Raw genomic sequence first — 18,870 nt, 5'->3', positions numbered from 1 at the left:
ATGAAAAAGAAGATATATTAGACCTTTACATTTTCTACTTATTCGTGTCTTCGGTCTATGTCTCGTTGCACTTAGCAATTAAAAACAAGTATCTATGTCTCAAAAGCCTATGCTATGATTTTTGCTTTCTTTAATCCTAATTCCACTCTAGAAGCACCAAGGAAATAAGAACAGAATCTTGTATCTTTTGCAAATGTATCACATATTCAATTTTGTTTTGTATGTTTTAATGTAATAGCTACAGGAGATATTTTTAGTTGTCCATTTCATTTTATAAAGCAAAATACCATTGAGTTGGATTTCACATTCCAGGGCTGTTTAAATAAGCCTGTGCGTGTGGTGATGCCTGCCTTTCAGGGTTCAAGTTTTGACTCTCAGTGGCCTGTTTTAGACATGTAGCTGGAGAAAACAAAATCTGGTCAAGTGCTGCTCTTCTTAAAGATGAAAACTTTATCTTTGAAAGATTATATAGAGTATGGTATGAAATTTACCCACTGATTTTAGCATCACCTGGATGGCATTAAATACCACCTGGGGGAATTTATACGCTTTCAATTTGGAGAGGAAAAGTGACTGTTTTAGCATATCACTAATAGTAAGCATCATTAAAAAGTATGGAATGCTCTGTTGAATCCAGAATATCCAGATGTTTGCTTACTCTCTAAAAACTGAACAGATTTAATTAATGAGAAAAAATCCAGTTCTCCCTACATCACTGTTTCAAAGTAGGAAAGATAAGAACATCCACAAAGGTGCCCTGAAGTGTGCGTATGCATCTTCGCTATCTGTTCAGTGATAGTAAGCAGATTCTCCTGGCTTCATCCACCCCCTCCCCCATGAGTCTTGGACTTGTTAAATGTATTCCCAGATTAACAGCACAGCTCTGGCCATAAAGCCACACAGAGAGGAATGGTTTGAAGTCAGCATTTGCTTTGGTTTTCTTTAGTTTTATGTTATAGAATCAGTCCCCTCAGCAGGCAAAAAAAAAAGTGTATGTTCAAGCATTTTAAAGCACTATTTTAGTTTTTGCTATTAGAGAATAATGTATCTTCTTTTCCTCTTTCTTAAGTATCGTCAAACAGCTGAAAGCCAAGTAGTCACATATATATCATTCTAGTACAGTGACGTGAAGAAGTTGATAAGTTATATATGATCAATTCATCAACTGAACAACACACACATCTCTGTTAGCCAAGACCTTCAGGATAAATTAAACATAATTCATGCCAGATCCTGCACTGAGTATCAGGCCATTTATGTTCTGCCTGCTCTGTTCTCCCAGAATTTAATATCTATTCAAGAAAGAATCATAGAATAAAAAACTAAGTCATGAAATGTTTCTCAGGGATTCATTGCTTCCTCCCATATTTTCTACTCACTAAAGCAGGAAAGAGCTTCAGAAATCCCTCTTACAGCTGAGGATTTGCTTGCAAAATATTTAAATGGAAAATCAAAAAGACTCCAGGGATCAGTTGAAATCAAAATAACTAAGGGCTAAAATAGATACTGAGAATCGCCTACACACCAGTGGACACACACTGTCCTTCACAACTTCTGGAAAATCAGAACTCTATGGATATGTCACTTAGAGACAGAGCGTCACCTGGGTTGCCATTGTTTGCTGTTTGATAATTAAAGGTATTTTTCTTATTTGCTGAAAGGAAGAAACAGCAGTATTATGCAGAGTGGCAATAAAGTTTTCATCTTTGTCTTCTGGATTCTCTCAGTGCGATTCTTCCGCAGCCTTTCACTGGCCCTTTGCTCCCATTTGCAGTAGCTTTGCATGGGTGTGTCCTTTCCCTTCTGGCTGCTCTCTGATGCTTGACCCTTCTTTAATGTGCTGTGCTGTCCTTGCAGAACACGTCTCCTCTAATGCCAGCGATAGCGAAAGTAGCTGCCGTAAGTTTCCGCTTGGCCTTGTGCTTCCTTTCTTTGCGGTTGCCTCCATTGCCTGTGGTCGTCAGTTCAGACTCTTTTCAACTGCTGCCTTTTTCTTTCTTTCTTTTTCTTTTCTTTTCTTTTCTTTCCTTTTCTTTTCTTTCCTTTTTTTTTTTTTTTTTTTTTTTTTGTCATCCTTCTCGAAAGCAAATGGCTTGAAATGAAATCAGCATTTGATGTGGAAAGTTACAAATGACGCAGGGGCCATCCGTGGACCCTAACATGATTGGTGGATGCAGGCGCAGATTTTTCTAATACCAATTTGAACCTCAGCTGGATGCAACCTTATGATGGAAGATTTTGACATTCTGTTCCCCAAATCAATTTAAGCTCCCTGTAGGAAAGGAGAGGGTCATGATTCTATTCTCCTCGCCTTTTCCCTTCTGCTCCTGGTGCAGAAGCAATTCTAACTTACAGTGTTCCTTTTAAATCAGGTGTCTTTTGTATCACTTTCTCCTTGATTAATATTTTAAGACACATAGCATATCTATGCATCTAACCTTATTTGAGAGATGGTTGGGAAGTTGATGTAAACACTTCATCTAATGCTGAAAGAATTTTCAAAACTTTTTAGGTCACAAAACATAACTGAAAAGGTAGGTAACTACTTAAAAATGTTCCCTGTCTTTCTTTGGTCACCTCAAGCCATTTGCTTAGTGTATGGAAATATTCAGCAGACAATAATCTCATCCTTCTAATCAGGCCTCATGGTTTCTTGCTGTCTACTTGTGTCTTTGGTGACTAATATAGGTACCTATTACCACTGGGTCCTTATGATACCTTTAATATTGATTTGCACTCCTTAATAAAATGCATTACCCAAAAAGCAATTGTTAAGGTGTCAGAAAACTGCAGGTCCAATACATGACTCGCAGAAATAAATACCAATGTAGAAATTGGTATTGTCTTTTGCATGAATATTAATTTAAAAGAAAAATTGTTTGGGGCATCCCTATCCTACCCCATTATAGTATGGTGCTTTATAAAAATCATGCGTTTGGAGGCAGCATGCCAATTAGTAAGTATAACCTAGAGTGGAGTAAGGTTTTGAAGAAGCAGATTGGTGGCCAGTTGAAAACACACACACACACACACACACACACACACACACACACACACACACACAAGACAGAGAAGGGTGTCAGGTAATGGTGAGGATCAGAAAAGGAAGGTGACGTGGACCAAAGACTGAATGACAAAGTTGTGATAAGATGCACAGGCAGAGTGTTACAGGTGCATGATTGTCAAATTGATGAGTTCCATCGACTCTCACAGATGGACAGATTCAGAGTCCTTATGCTCAACATGGTTGTGCTCTTCCTACTCCTATCATTAACCCAACGGCAGAAGAGACAATTGCCTCTCTCATTTCCTATGTTATTTTCAATTCAGAACTAGCCAAGAAGGAGGGGCCAACGCTTACCTTTCTGACTCCATGAGCCACCCTTGATCTTTCACAAGGAGAAATGAGATGTACTTGTTTGGTTTCATGAAGACCAAGACACTAATTGCTTTAGTTTTCCGTTTTCAAGGGCTTTGCTCCCCTCCAGTAGATAGAGCCAGAGAAAAGGGAAATGCATGCTTTGTTCTCCAGTCCTCTTTATGGGATGTACAACCTTCTTTGGAAATTATATTTTTGGAATATTTTTTTCCAGAACCACTAAGTCAGAATTTAGACCACACCTTTGAGCCATTGGGGTGATGTGCCATGATGACACCAATCATTCTTTTCCCTCCCAAATAGGAGCTGCACACAAATATTTATTGAGGGAATGAAGGAAGCGATTGTACATGCCATAAATTACCCATGAGAAGAGAGAGAGTTGGAGCTGGAGTCATGATGTTAGTAAGGTAGATGAGGAGTACAATCATTACATTTGGGGTCTCAGATTTTACAGGGCCAGGCAGGCGAGATTTCCTCCAAAGCTAAGAGTTACATTCACTGATTCATTTGGCAGCTTCTCCATGCAAGGTCCCCTTTCTCAGTACGCTAAACCCAGCGTGAAAACTGATCAAGCCTGGATCTCACTGCTCATGTACTGGGAGTGAGAGCTTGATACATAAACAGGAGCTGTAGGGACCAGGATAAAAATCTGACTCCAGGACAGAAGGTGCATGCACGCTACTTCCAGACAGGAAGTGACCTGTGCACTAAGCTTTGGAAAGCAGAGTACTTGTCAAAAGGGAGAAAGGAACTCTGTGAGGGTCAGTGTCACACCAAAAAGGCAGAGGTGTGGCCTAGACATGTGTTCCAGAAAGAGGCAACTTTGATATCAAAATAGGCTGTATTTTTTTTCTAGTGAATTTCTGGCTTTTGCTATAATTGAGACTAATTTTATGTCTCATGAATACCAGCACAAACAAATGCAAAAAGGCTCTTTGCCACTGTGAAAACATTGCCTGTTCAATCTGGAGCCAGGATGGCTTTATAAAAAGTGGGTGATACAAAATAGTCCAAGGCTACTGTGCTGCACAATGCACAAAGCACCCTTCACACTGCATTCTGGAGACACACAGCCTTACACATGCATGCCTGCACACACAGCCTTACACATGTATGCCTGCACACACAGCCTTACACATGCATGCCTGCACACACAGCCTCACACATGCATGCCTACACACACAGCCTTACACATGTATGCCTGCACACACAGCCTCACACATGCATGCCTGCACACACAGCCTCACACATGCATGCCTACACACACAGCCTCACACATTCACACATGCATGCCTGCACACACAGCCTTACACATGTATGCCTGCACACACAGCCTTACACATGCATGCCTACACACACAGCCTTACACATGTATGCCTGCACACACAGCCTTACACATGCATGCCTACACACACAGCCTTACACATGCATGCCTGCACACACAGCCTCACACATGCATGCCTGCACACACAGCCTTACACATGCATGCCTACACACACAGCCTTACACATGCATGCCTGCACACACAGCCTTACACATGCATGCCTGCACACACAGCCTTACGAATGCATGCCTACATACACAGTCTTACGCATGCATGCCTACAAGCTTCCACCTCTACAACATAATTCAGACATCTGCTATACCAAATCAAGCATTACAAAATAATTTTTTCAAGTCCAACTATATTGAGTAGCAGCTAAAGTACAATTAATTAATAAGATATTGCCTAATTATGTGAAATACCACTTCAAAACCTTAACTATTGAATAGTTCTGTATTTCTTTATACCAGTAAAGTAGTAAAGTTAAGGCTCATGTTTTTGGCCCTTCTGTATATACCTTCCAATTGCCCTTGTATTGTGAGGCAATAAATACCAAACAGGTATTATGAGGACCAGGCAAACCTCCATAGTTGATGGCCTACTGTCTCAAAGCTCTGTTAAGCTGTTTACACATAACAGTTGCATGGGAGTTGACAGTTATCCTTCTTGCCCATCGATATTCATCAGTTAAGTTAGGATTTTCTAAATGAGGATCCTGAAGAAATGATCTGAGTGCAGTCTCTGAGATGAGACCCAAGACTCTCCTAAAAGAGTTGGTAATCATGGCTTCCGTTCTTTCTGTCCCACTCCACTTTTGACAAGTATTGCCCATGGCTAAATTTAGTGCTTTCATCTTTATTATCTCGTTTGACTTCGACAATGATGCTGTTATTAGGAAGGTCTTAGCTGGGTCGCCAACCTTGCATAGGAGGTATCAGAGCTGGAAGAGGCTGTGCACCTCACAAAGTGGTTGCTCTGAAGCTGCAATGAGACCTTGTCATTCTGGCCCTCCCACATCCTGTACTGCACCATGTGCTTTCTAACCCCAGCTTCCTGCTGTTTCATCCAGTGCTTTGCAACCATTCTGTACCACTGATCAGATTATTAAGACTAAAACTAGCAGGGCAGTGGTTAGTCCAGCACTCAGAAGGCAGAAGCAGGAGGATCTTTGTGAATTAAAAGCCAACCTGGCCTACAGAGTGAGTTCCAGGACAGCCAGAACTACACAGTGAAACCTTGTCTTGAGGGAAAAAAAAAATCTCAGGAAAGTTGAAAAGACTAACACTGCTTATAGTGTTAACTATTTACTAAGCCTGATTGTAAGGGCTTTCTGGTGGTTAAGTAATTTAATCTCCTGACTATCCTATGGAGATACTGAGCAAACAAATAGATTTCAGCCAAGATATCAAGTGGAACCAACTGGAAATAGGTTCTTGAAGAATTTTTTGGAAGAGCTGGGGAAATAACTCAGTAGTAAAGAACACTAGCCATTCTTCCAGAAAAACTGAGTTTTACAACTGCCTATAACTCCAGTTCCAAGAGAATTCAACGCCCTCTTCTGGACTCCACAGGCACCAAGCATGCAAGTATGTACAGACATACATGCAGGCAAAACATCCAGACTAATAAAAGAAGAAAAAATTAAGAAATGTACATAAAAAGCTGGGCAGTGGTGGCACATGCCTTTAATCCCAGCACTCAGGAGGCAGAGACAGGTGGATCTCTGTGAGTTCGAGGCCAGCCTGGGCTACAGAGTGAGTTCCAGGAAAGGTGCAAAGCGACACAGAGAAACCCTGTTTTGGAAGAAGAGGAGGAGGAGGAGGAGGAGGAGGAGGAGGAGGAGGAGGAGGAGGAGGAGGAAGAGGAAGAGGAAGAGGAAGAGGAGGAAGAAGAAGAAGAAGAAGAAGAAGAAGAAGAAGAAGAAGAAGAAGAAGAAGAAGAAGAAGAAATGTACATAAACAACTTCTGTGGTCACACTGAAGCTCATCAATACTTCAGGCAGTAACTACTATGTAATTCCCATTGAGGGCACAGAACAGAGGAACGCCACCATGTGCTCCATACCCACCATCTATGAAGCACACAGTCTATCCTGTCCTAGTGCTAACAGGAAGCAGATTGATTCTCAATAGCCATCAGGTGCGAGCCCTAAGAACTAGATTTAGAACATTAAATACAACATCACCAGCACCGGCCCCATGCCCCTCCTTCCCTCTTTTGTTTTTTCTCTTTCCTGAGGGTACATGGGCGGAGGGGGTCTCGCTCTTACCACGTCTCACTGTGCCTGGCTCCTGATTCACACAGCCAGTGTTGTGCAGTCTGTTAGAAGCAGCTCTGCCAAGTGTCTGGCAGCTGCAAACCCCACCTCGAGTGCTGCTTGCCCACTGTCAGCCACAAAGTTGCCAAAACAAGACCGAGAATAGTCTGTACCTTTTGCCAGCTGTTATTCTAAGTGCAAAACTCTTGTGAGAAAAGAAAAAAAATAACTACTAAGGGTGACTATGGAGATGATGTATCAACAGAGAGCAGGAGGAAGTGGAAACGCTGGTGTTCACAGATGGACCTCTTCTGTCTTCTCTGCCATTTTGCCCTCTTTTCTGACCCACGCCCTTTGTTCACTGCAAGTTCCACAGAGAAGTCTACATCTCTCACCCTCCTGAGATAGTAGTATAGACTCCATAGTGAAAAACAAATGTGGATTTAAATCTCGTCTCTGCCACTTACTAACTGAGCAAAGGAGCCTCATCAAATTCTCTGAACCACACACACAGCTTCTCCATCTATCAAGTAGGTCCCCTGAGTACCAACTACCCAAGACATTCTATGAAAATAAGAAGCCAGTGGATAGGAAAGGAAAGTCCTTTGGTTACTGCAGAATGACATAAAGGCATAGATTTTTCTCTTCGTTGCTATAGGATTTTTTTCTTTCCACTCTGTTTCTTTTCTGCTACTCATTGGGCCATTTTTTTTTTACCTTGAGCATGAAAATTGGCATAAGATATTGAATTCATAGCTCCTACATAACCTCAACTTCTCATAACCACGGCTTCTCCAGAAGCTTCCTATGCATACACAGTACCTGTTTGCACAGGACCACAAGCATTGGGATTCGTAAAGGATGCCTGAATGAAAACCAGTTCTTTCTGTAAGAAAGATACCAAAGAGCCATGGACCAACAATTCTCTCATCAAAGCTGGACTTGTGTTGGTTTTCAGAACCACAAATGATGCAGACTACCATCAGAGCTTTGCATTTAGGAGATCCCATTGGGGTGATCTGCAAGATGACTGGAAAGAGATTCAAATAGAAGCATGACGTGTTACATTTATTTAGAGGAAACTGGATTTCCCAAGTGAAACGATCCTATTCACAGACACGCAAAGTAGAACCTATCTTTGAGCTTATTACTCATCTTGTTTTTCACAACGGAAATCACGGTGTGAGTTCTCTAGCATCTTACAACACCTGAGTCACAATGGTGGATGGAGCTTTGCTTTTGTCTTCATGGAACAGCCAGTGTAGAGGGCAGGCTCTGCCATCCATCATCTAACACCTGAAGCTTTGTCTCGCTATAAGGATTCTCCTTCCATGTTATTTTACCAAGTCTTCCCTATAAAGTCATAATCTATCATTGCTAACATTAGTGAACCATGCCACCGTCCCTCAAACTCTTTCTCCACAAACCTCCACCCACCTTCTGAATGGCAATGATCTCTTTGTATCTCCAGACCAGGTGACTGGGGTTTGGCAGCAGTCACTTTTTTAAAAAATCTAAACTCTGGTTTTGTGTAGTTTAATTTATTCACAGGGAATCATTCTTTCCCTAAATACATAAAATTCTGAGTCATCTCACACCAGTCCCCTTCTCACACATAAGGATGCCTCCTAAACACTTCTAGGGCAGCTATGGACACGTGCCATTTAGGAGAGATGCCAAGTCTCATTGTGCCTTCAGGATATAGTGTGGCCTCACAGTGCCAATACCAACAACAATTCCTCTTTGGGGTAGATGAAAAACATGACTTAAGTTGGCGGCCATTTCTTACACTTGAAAACGTAAGAAAACCACATTTGCCTTATACCACTACCAAGGCTCCATAGAAGGCCTCTGTACTCCACAATGACAAACAGGAAAAAACTACCTGAATCAACGGCAGGTATTTCAACCGTCTATTTAGTTAGCACCCTTTATGAAAACAGCTCACTTTCCCCTGGCCGGAGCTACGGAAGAGAAACTGGTGTTGCATACTAAATATGTTTGGGATGGGCAGCCCATAGACTCTGGAGTGGAGTGGAGTGGAATGGAGTGGAGTGGAGTGGAGTATAATATAGTATAGCATAGCATTAACATAGCATAGAACAATGAGGTTCACTGTCTTTTGGCCTTGGCAACAATCACCCTCCCCCATCCCATCCCTCCTCAAATGTCCCCTCTAGCAGACACTGATCTGTTTTCAATATCCCTAACCTAGTCTTACACCAAAGATTGATCAACACTAAACCCAGTGCAAACACAGGCACAGAACCTTTGGCACTTGCAGCTGAACTGAGACAACCCCATGACCACCTTGTTGATCCAGTGTATAGATGTCATGTAAAACTGATTGCCAAAGCTGAACTTACTCTCCACAGTAGTCTGGTGACCCGAGGCCCACCCTGAGGCAGAGGACATGCAGCAAATGCTGCTGGTGATGCTGGCATTTTTACAACATCGCTTCCCTTAGTTCTCATTCTGAAGGCATGAGTTAGCAGCAATCTTAACCAATAGCCTCGGAGACACCTCTGGACTTGGAGTGGGGACCAGAGCTTGAAGGCAGGGACCTCCACATGTTAACCACATGCTCTGCCTCACAGCTGTAACCCCAGCGTCCTCGGATTGAGTCTAATTTAACTGACCAGCAACAGATTTCCTGAAGATGACTCAGTATTAGACTGGAACCTCTAGCACGCTGTAATAATATTCTGACCAAGTTTCTATGTCTTAAATGAAATAGGCACTTGCTTTTGAACCACATACTTAGGAAAATAAAATAGGAGGTGAATTTAAAGTATCGGAAATTCTGATGAGGTAGCATGAAATTATTGGATGGACCCTTTTCTAAAATGGCTTTATCTGCAATGCTTGGTGTGGAGGCATGGCACTCCATTTCGAAGGTCAGATAAAAAGCACTCTCCCAAATCATTGCCACTGCAGAGAGCTAGCAGCCTATTATTACTTCAAGTTATAACTGCGATAACCAGACACTAGAGCTTAATGAGGATGAGGAAATTTTGAATGGTTCAAGGAGAGAGCGCAAGGGAAATTAACCCTCAGCTGTGTGTTTCCTGTGTTTTGGAGCAGGAACTGTAGCTCTCAGGCGTGGCCAGTGGTTTGTCAACTGTAATTTTCCTTTCTTCTCTTCCCAGGAGGACAAGAAGATCTCATTCTTTCCTATGAGCCCGTCACAAGGCAGGAAAGTAAGTCTCCTGGCACACTCAAGTTCCTGATAGCCAGGCTATGACAGATGACTCCAAACTCAGTTTAATACTCAGCTGTGCCAGATCCAGGCTCAGTAATGGCTCCCGGGAGGACAGAACAGTCCTTAAAAGGCATGGCCTCAATAAGAAGACACATGTCCAAATCACTAATGGGCCTGAGCCAGAGTCTGATGGAGAACAACCCCGGGGAAGCTGATGCTAGCCCAGTTTTGAAAAGGACTCCCTAGCAGACCTCAGGGGCAGGCCACCTGCACACTGCTCCAGGAGTCTGGTTTCTGCAGACATTAATACAGAGGCAATGGTGGCTGGCAGAGATGTTGCAGAGAAAACTGAAGCATCAGATGGGGAGTTGCACCAAATAGACTAAAATATGTTCTAAAACACTTAGGAACCAGGAAGCCTCCATCAGAGTCCAGATAGTATAGATAGAGGGGAAAAAGTGCAGATGCATGAGGTATCACTGCTATTAACAATGACTTCAAACAATGGCCAAAAAGCTGGTTGGGATTTTTTTTCTCCAAGGCTCCCTAAATCCAGGTGTTTTGACATGGGGAGGTAAAGCTTGAGAAGAAGCAAGGCTCTGCCTCCGTTTCATTGGCGGCTGCTACAACTGCTCTATTCCCTGTTAGTAAATTCCAGAAAACAATAGAGTCAACATTCTGAGGGTTAAACAACTATTTCTGCATACAGGGTTTTATGGGTAATTTATCCCCAGTGAAGACCTTAGCACATCTTAGTTGTTGGCAGTTTGCCCTGAAGAATCACCTCTGCAGAGGTACAAGACTGCATCCGCACTGCAGGGTTTGAAGTCTCCCTCAATGGCATCTCCCTTTCCTTTCTGCAGTAAACTACACCCGGCCAGTGATTATCCTGGGCCCTATGAAGGATCGAATCAATGATGACTTGATATCTGAATTTCCTGATAAATTTGGCTCCTGTGTGCCTCGTAAGTATCACTTTTCTTTTCTCTGGGCCAACACTTGGGTCCTTGGTGGAAAATCAAGTGTAATCCCGCCCCTCCAAGAAGAGTGTCTGGTGATGACATATGTCCTCAGTTGCCTATTTTCTGAGCACCCGATTTAGTGTATCTGCCTGACACTTTTGATCTGGGCTGCCACATATTGTTTTCTATTGATGAAAACTGACCTTCATCTCCAGAAGATAGCAAGACCTTCTGGAGCCTCCCCAACCACTTGAGACAACGTGCTATTTATAAGCCCAGTGGGTCCTTCTAGATTGATTGGAATACCACTATATCATCTGTATCCATAGACCAGGAACGATCAGAAGCAAAACCTCACATTGAAATCATCCTGGATGACTTAGCCCAGGGGGTCAGTCCTCAAGCCAAGCAGTCTTTCCTTGTGCTTTGATAGTCCTGGGCGATCAGAAGAGTGTGTGTGTGTGTGTGTGTGTGTGTGTGTGTGTGTGTGTGTGTGTGTGTTTTCTATCCTGTAGGCCACCAAAGATTTCAAGCCTTGAGATTATAGACAATTAGATTTCCAAGTTCCTCTGAACACAGTCTGTAATATTTAGTCTGTCTTACCTTTCTCAAAACTACCACTACCACACCTCTCCACTTTCCCTATGCACAAAGACTGCCTGTACATGGAGACAGGGCGTTATTAGATAGAGACTCTTAAATCCGATCCCAACAAATAGCTCTTACCTGTGGGCTTGTTGTTGTTGTTGCTTTAGATTTATAATTTCAAATATCTCAAATATTTCAGTACTGTTAATTCACTTAGGGTCATAAAGGAAAGAAGGAATTCCATGTATGCAGCACACAGATAAAAAGAGGGCCGGGAAGGTTGCTGGACCTCAGGAAAAGGTTCCCGCAGGGACTCTGGGAAGAGGTAGAACAGACCCTAAGAACGTCTTCAGGTGGGAAGGGGTAAAGGAAAGCCTGGCTTGTTCATAGCATCTGCTATTTGCGAGAAGGAAATCAGAACCTTAAACATTATTGTAACTTGCCCTTCTACCTTGCACACACTCCCCTTTTTCTTTCCTGGTTTTCTTATTTTCATTACTAGCACTGTTCTGTGGGAATAAGTACATATTGATTGTACAGGAGTTGGAAAATTTTTTTAAAAAAGTTAGCCAAGGAACCCCCACATAACAACCAGAAACAAAATCATTCTTCCTTCCAATACATTTTTCATGTACTTAATTTTAAATCTAAGTTGTTATGTAACAATTTAAAATAACTATATTCACCAAAAAATTTGTAGACGTTTTTTTTATTTCCCCTCCTTTATGATACTATGGATTTGTGTTATAAATTACTATAATCAATATATTTGGGGATAAATTTATCTTAACTTTTGATCAATTTGAAGATAATATTTAGAAAAAAACCTGACTCCAAGATTGGATGTATGTTAACTTTCTAAGTTGTGTAGCTACATTGTTTTCTTTTTGTTACCTTAATAAAACATCAACATAAAATTGCTAGATTTGCTGACTTTAGGTCCCACTGAACTAGGATTCCCTTACTATATATAATTTTAAGTACCTAAACATATTCATAATTATATGCCCATTTTTCCTCCTAATTATTATAGCACATTTTCTCACATCTTTGATTTATGTCTTTATAACCTATTTTGTTCTGTTGTTGTGGTGCTATGTATTTTGAGGCAGTTGTTATTTGGGGACAGAATCTCACTATGCTAACCCTACTGGCCTAGAACTCATGACCTTTCTGCTGCTGAATCCTGGGTGCTAGAATTACATGTGTGCAGACTCACACTCAGGTGTGAGGCCGTATTGTTGAGAGTCTGGATTTTATTATCTACCTTTATAGAATATTTTGTTTTTATAAAGCAATAACGTACTGACAGATCAGCTTGTGGTATTTGTAACTTGATTTTAAACTTCTGAAGGCTGGCCTCAAGCCAGCCTAGAGGAACCTTCTAGGTATGGCTAGAGGTGTGGCTTTTTCTACCACCCCAAAATGTCCAATTTTATATGAACTACAGTATCTTCTAACACTAAGCAGCCTCTGGACTCTCCATTTAGAACCAGTAACAAGGCAGCTAGGAAGGATAAATACAAATTTTCCTTCACATGTTTCTCATTTGTTATAATTACAGCTGTGCCTTATCTATTGTCTGATACCTGAAACAAGCCATTTCTTGTATCTTGTCCTATTCTATCATTGCTTATATGGGAAGGTAAGACTGGCACTCATTACTATGTCATGGCCCATCATACTACGTATGACACATATCCATGTATCTGTGTTGAAGAAAGTATCAGATGGAAAAGAAGTTTATAATTAAAAATGTATCTTACTTTTTCACTGTTTCCTCTTTTATAAAGACACTACGAGGCCAAAGCGTGACTACGAAGTCGACGGCAGAGACTATCACTTTGTCATTTCTAGAGAACAAATGGAGAAAGATATCCAAGAGCACAAATTTATAGAAGCTGGCCAGTACAATGACAATTTATATGGAACCAGTGTGCAGTCTGTGAGATTCGTAGCAGAAAGGGTACGTTTGCCAATCCTCTTACAACTCCCTAAAGAAGGTTCTCGCAGTAAACTTTTTTGGTCATTGCTCTTTTCTGATCGCAAATTAATATCCATGGAGAGAATTACCTTAAAGCAATATCACTGTATTCTGGCCGACTTGTAGACGAAGGGAAGAGAGGAGACCCATTGTCCCAGACAGTTCACAGCCTGTGGCTTATGGGGACTAGGTTTATTCTTGGCTCACTGTCTGACCCAGATTAACAAGACTGAATTTTTTAAGGTAGCTTTGATACCCTTAGTTGCCTGGATAAGTTGAGTTTTTCTCTCCCTGAAAACTTAACATTCTCCTGTGGAAGGGAGATTCATGGGAGGACAGTTCAGCCTGTTGCTGCCAAAGTTTGACTTGGAAGAGGCATTGATGCTGAAATTCCCTTCTTGACAATATCAGGAGCATAGAAAAGAGGAAAATATTGAAGGGAGAATAGATAGGAAACCACTTCACTGTGGCTTTCAAATCTGCCCCGTAGATGATGGATCCTATCTCATATAAAGACATGGATAATCCAAAGGAGGAAAACAGTTGTCTGTCTGACTCAGTGTGATTCCCTCCTTTTGATGTTAATCCCCCTTTTGATATACTGATGAATTAAACAATTCCCCTCCACAGAGACCTAAAGTAACAGGTATATAGTTTCATTTTAAGGTGAGTGGGGTAAGAGAGAACTGGAAATCGGAAAGAAAGAGGAAAACCATGCAATCAAAGACCTGGGACAATAGCGTGAAACAAAAACAAAACATCTTGGCAACAGCATCTCCAAAGCCAGGGTGGGGGGTGGGGGTGGGGGTGTCCTTGTTAAAGTGAAAAGGAGCTTCTCAGCAAACCCTTGTACTGCAGCTGCTCACAACTCTACTACAGGAAACTTCCACTTAGACAAACAGCCTGAGAGCTGTACAATAGCCTCGTTTTGGAAAAGGATTTCATGTTTTCCCCCAGAAGACCTCCAACATGCCAGGCCCAGGAGCCACTTAGAGAACAGAGCTACAGTCTGGAATGGACTCTCCTAGGGGTCAGAAAATCTTACATTCTCCTTTCTTGAAACCCCACATTCATTATACTCTGCTGAGTTAGGGGTGGCTGGACTGTGAAGGCAGTTTAAGCCAGCAGAGTGTCTGTGACCTAAGCTCCTGAAGAACCTGCACTGTAGGGGAGAGGTGTTGAGACAGACAGGAAAGAGAATGATGCCCTATTAGGAGATGTGCTGTGTTGTGTGTGGCTTCGTGATAGTACCAGGACTGAAGGCAGGCACCGTGCAGTGCTTGAGAAATTCTGACATGCTGTCACACTGACCATAGGCAAACAAGGATAGGGACACCAAGAAGAAACTTTGCCTGGATATATTCGTGTCCCACTCATCCTCACTCCAGGGCAAGCACTAGACCCGAAACAGTAAGATGACAACAGAAGCCCCAGCTGTCACATCACCAAAGGACAACTCTGTCCTCAAGATGAACACTGGCTAACTCTGGCTAAGGTCCTGCTCCTGGGCAGACACCATCACTTAAGCAGAAGCAAAGAGTACCGTGATTCTTGCTACTGCCCCCAACAGTCACACGGCTACCCACCACTCCATCTTGTCAAGACTGGCAGTGAACAGCACAGAGGATGTTCTGTAGTTCTGCCATCCCCTCTTCCCATGCAAGACCTGGGGTCATACCACTGATTAGAGGAAAATGCTTTAGAACCTCATCACCACAATGGCCAGTGGTGTCCTGGATCGTTGATAGTAACAGCATCAACAGTGCCAGAGGAAACACCTATTGCTTACCAGGCAATAATGAAATACATAAAATAATTTTCAAACATTTCAAAAAGCTGATAGCCTCAACAGCCAGTTATATCAAATGGACAAGATTATGTGAACAGCAAGACAGTTTTTAAAAATAGCCCAAATAAAAGAAATAAAATCAAACAAGAAGAATGGCAAGAGTATCAAAGATCTACAGAGCCGTTAAATGAACAAATATCTAAATTTCAAAAGCACAGGAGATGGGGAGAAAAAATTTCAGGGCACAGAAGAAAACTATGTACACATAAAAGAAGGGGTAGCTTATAGGGCCCTGAAGTAAGTATAACCAAAATTCAATCTTTACCACAGGATATTGTACACAAGATACCAAAAGTAAAGCTAGGCATTGTTGGCTCACACTTGAATCTTAGTACTCGGGAGGCAGAGACAGGTGGATCTCTGTGAGTTCAAGTCTAGGCTGGTCTACAGGGCTAATTCTAGGACAGCCAAAGCTACACAAAGAAACCATGCCTCAAAAACAAACAAAAAAAAAAATCTACAGTGTAAGAGGGAACACAGTGAGATAGATAGCCCAAGTCTAAATGTTTTAAAAAAAAAAAAAAAACTACCTAGCAAGATTACCCTTTAAAAATGAAGGAGAAATGGATACCCAGCAAGACCAGGAAACACTGAAGTATTCATGGCCATTAGACTAGCCTCACAGAAGCTAAAAAAGAGAAAAACAAAACCTAAGAAAAGAAAAGACATCATCAGGTATGGTGATACATGTCTTAACCTCAGCATTCTAGAAATATTGAAAGTTCCAAGACAGCCTGGACTATAAAGTAAGACACTACATGGGGAGGGGCCAGCTAAGGAGACACAAAGAACATCTCAATAAAGGTACCAAAAATACTGAAAAAGATGCTTTCTTCAATAAAGGATACTGATTAAGCTGGGGATCTTTATGCAGAATTCTAAAACTTAATCTCATCTCATCCTGTACAGACATCCCCTCAGGGTGGGTTATGGACATAAATGTAAGATCAGAAATTCTTTAACTGCTGGGGGAAAATGGCAGAGGAACTTCAAAACATTGGATAGGACCTTAAAAGCCCAGGACCTTAAAGTGATAGATGAGAGTCCATCAAACTAAAAGTTTGTACACAGCAAAGGAAACAATCGACTAAGAAGACGACCCATAGGATGAGAGAGAATACTTGCCAGCTAGTCATCTGACAGAGTGATGATATCCAACGTGTGTATAAGGGACTCTAATCGCTTAACAAGTAATGACTAATTGTTTTAACTAGGCAAATGGTGTGAACTGACGTGTCTCAAAAGAAGATATCAGATGACCGGACTATATGTTAAAAATGGTGGCTACATCAGAAAAACCAATCAAAGCCATTTTGACTGTACCCCAATAAGAATGGCCATTATGAAAAAAGTAAATAAATGCTGGGAGGATAGAAAGACAAAGAAAATCAGATATTCTGTAGGGAACTGTGAACTTAGCACAGCCATCACAGAGAGCAGTATGGTGTACTTCAAAACCAAAGCCAGGACCTAGAGAGATGGCTAGATGGTTACAAGCACTTCCAGCTCTTGCAAAGAACCTGAGTCCAGTTCCCAGCACTGTGTCGAATAGTTCACATCCACCTGTAACTCAGCCCCAGTGAATCCCACACCTCTGACCTCTGCCAGCACCTACACTGATGTACACATACCCCTACACAGACACGCATGCATACACATAATTAAAAATAATAAATTGCTGGGCAGTGGTGGTGCACGCTTTTAATCCCAGCACTCGGAAGGTAGAACCAGGCAGATCTCTGTGAGTTTGAAGCCAGCCTGATCTGCAGAGTAAGATCCAGGACAGGCACCAAAGTATGCAGAGAAACCCTGTCTCAAAAAAACCAATAATAATAATAATAAATCTTGAAACCTAAAACTAGATCTACCTGAACTATTTGTCCTAATTCTGACTACAGATCCAAAAGAAGTAAAATCAGCATATCAAAGGGATTTCCCCAGGTCTATGGTGCTTGTGGCAATGTCAGTAATGGCTAAGATGTCTATAGCAAATGAATAAAGAAAATCTAATGATGATTGATGATAGATGATGATAATGATGATGATGAAGATAGATAGATAGATAGATAGATAGATAGATAGATAGATAGATAGATAATCGCCACAATGAAGTATTTTTCAGCCCTAAAGAATGGAAGCATATTATCTGCAGCAAAATGCATGGAATGAGGAATATTACACAAGTGAGATAAGCCAGTCACACAAAGACAAGTACTACATATTCATTCTCTCTCATGTTAAAGAGTATTGACCTGAAAGGAGGAATTACTGAGGGCAGAGAAAAAGGTGTGTGATTAGGAGAGGGTAGAAAGAATATACTGTAAGCATTTATGGAAATACCATGCTGCACCCTATTAGGAGATATAATTGATGTCTTCGCCAATGTATCAACATTAGGAAGTTTAATGTCTGACGACATACTAGAAGATATCTGGTTTCCCCTTCCCAACAGTTAAAACTCTGTCAAGCTTTATGGACCATTTCTAATCAGTAATCTGGAAAGCTGTGTCTATTTTCCTCTTTGAACATGTAATGTGGCCTGTGTTTACTGAAAAAATACTGGCTAGTACATGATGAAACAGCACTCACACTTTCCGTATACGCAATGCACTTCACAGAGAGCAAACTTGGAATTTATCGCTTAAGTGATAAGGCATGAAGCATCTTGGTGTATTTCTCCTAAGCGTTCGAGTGTTCACTGGACTCTTCATTTTGTACAGACAACATGAGTTTTCCCTGTAACATTGATTTAGGACTGCTTCTATCTACATAAAAATACCTTTTTTCTTGTGTAAAGATCCCACAGCCTCAGAGTAATAAGGCCATTTCTCTCCAGGAGGTAGAATGTGATGTGGCAAATGATTCTACTTTTCCAGAAATATGTTATGAAGTAGCTCCTGGCACTGAGCGTCCACAGCTCTGGAAGCCAAGTTAAATGAGGTGTGCTGTAAAGGAGTAGGCTTTTTATCTGCTAACAAACAAGTTTACAGATCCACTGCAGAGTCAGCATATAACCATATGTAACTGAAGGTAATGCTTCTGTGTCTGCCTTCCAACACGTATGTATCACGACAGAGTACATACAAGAACCGAGCAAATGTATAGAACTGCTCGGAGCTCCTGTGATCACCATTTTTACAGGTTTAACACTGATTCAGGGTAAAATGATGAAAGCTCTGTTCCAACCAGTAGTTCTGCCCAAGCTCAAGAGCTGGGTTTCGGTCTTCCTACTGGCAAATTTTGCATCATTGGTCAATATTGTTTAGTCTTCTCTCCTGTAAAATGCAGTCAGTAATACCTACCTCAAAGACTTAGAATGACT

The 18,870-nt window shown here is 41.5% G+C and overlaps 1 protein-coding gene across 25 annotated transcripts in view; it reads left to right on the top strand.

Moving 5' to 3' along the window:
- The window catches only part of Dlg2 (discs large MAGUK scaffold protein 2), a 1,876,145-nt gene that overhangs the window by 1,845,975 nt on the left and 11,300 nt on the right, over positions 1–18,870 (top strand). For 24 of the 25 annotated variants that reach the window (XM_037207364.1, XM_037206918.1, XM_037206903.1 and 21 more), the window contains 3 exons: positions 10,113–10,163; positions 11,029–11,130; positions 13,509–13,681. In XM_037207364.1, the coding sequence (XP_037063259.1) occupies positions 10,113–10,163; positions 11,029–11,130; positions 13,509–13,681 (326 nt within the window). Of the gene's footprint in view, positions 1–1,857; positions 1,900–10,112; positions 10,164–11,028; positions 11,131–13,508; positions 13,682–18,870 lie in introns of all 25 variants that reach the window. The other variant, XM_037206804.1, reaches the window with a different exon arrangement.

The sequence above is a fragment of the Peromyscus leucopus genome, chromosome 1, assembly GCF_004664715.2.
Source record: "Peromyscus leucopus breed LL Stock chromosome 1, UCI_PerLeu_2.1, whole genome shotgun sequence".
Lineage (NCBI taxonomy): Eukaryota > Metazoa > Chordata > Mammalia > Rodentia > Cricetidae > Peromyscus > Peromyscus leucopus.
Note: the sequence above shows the minus strand (reverse complement) of the source record. Positions and strands in the feature narration are given on the sequence as shown.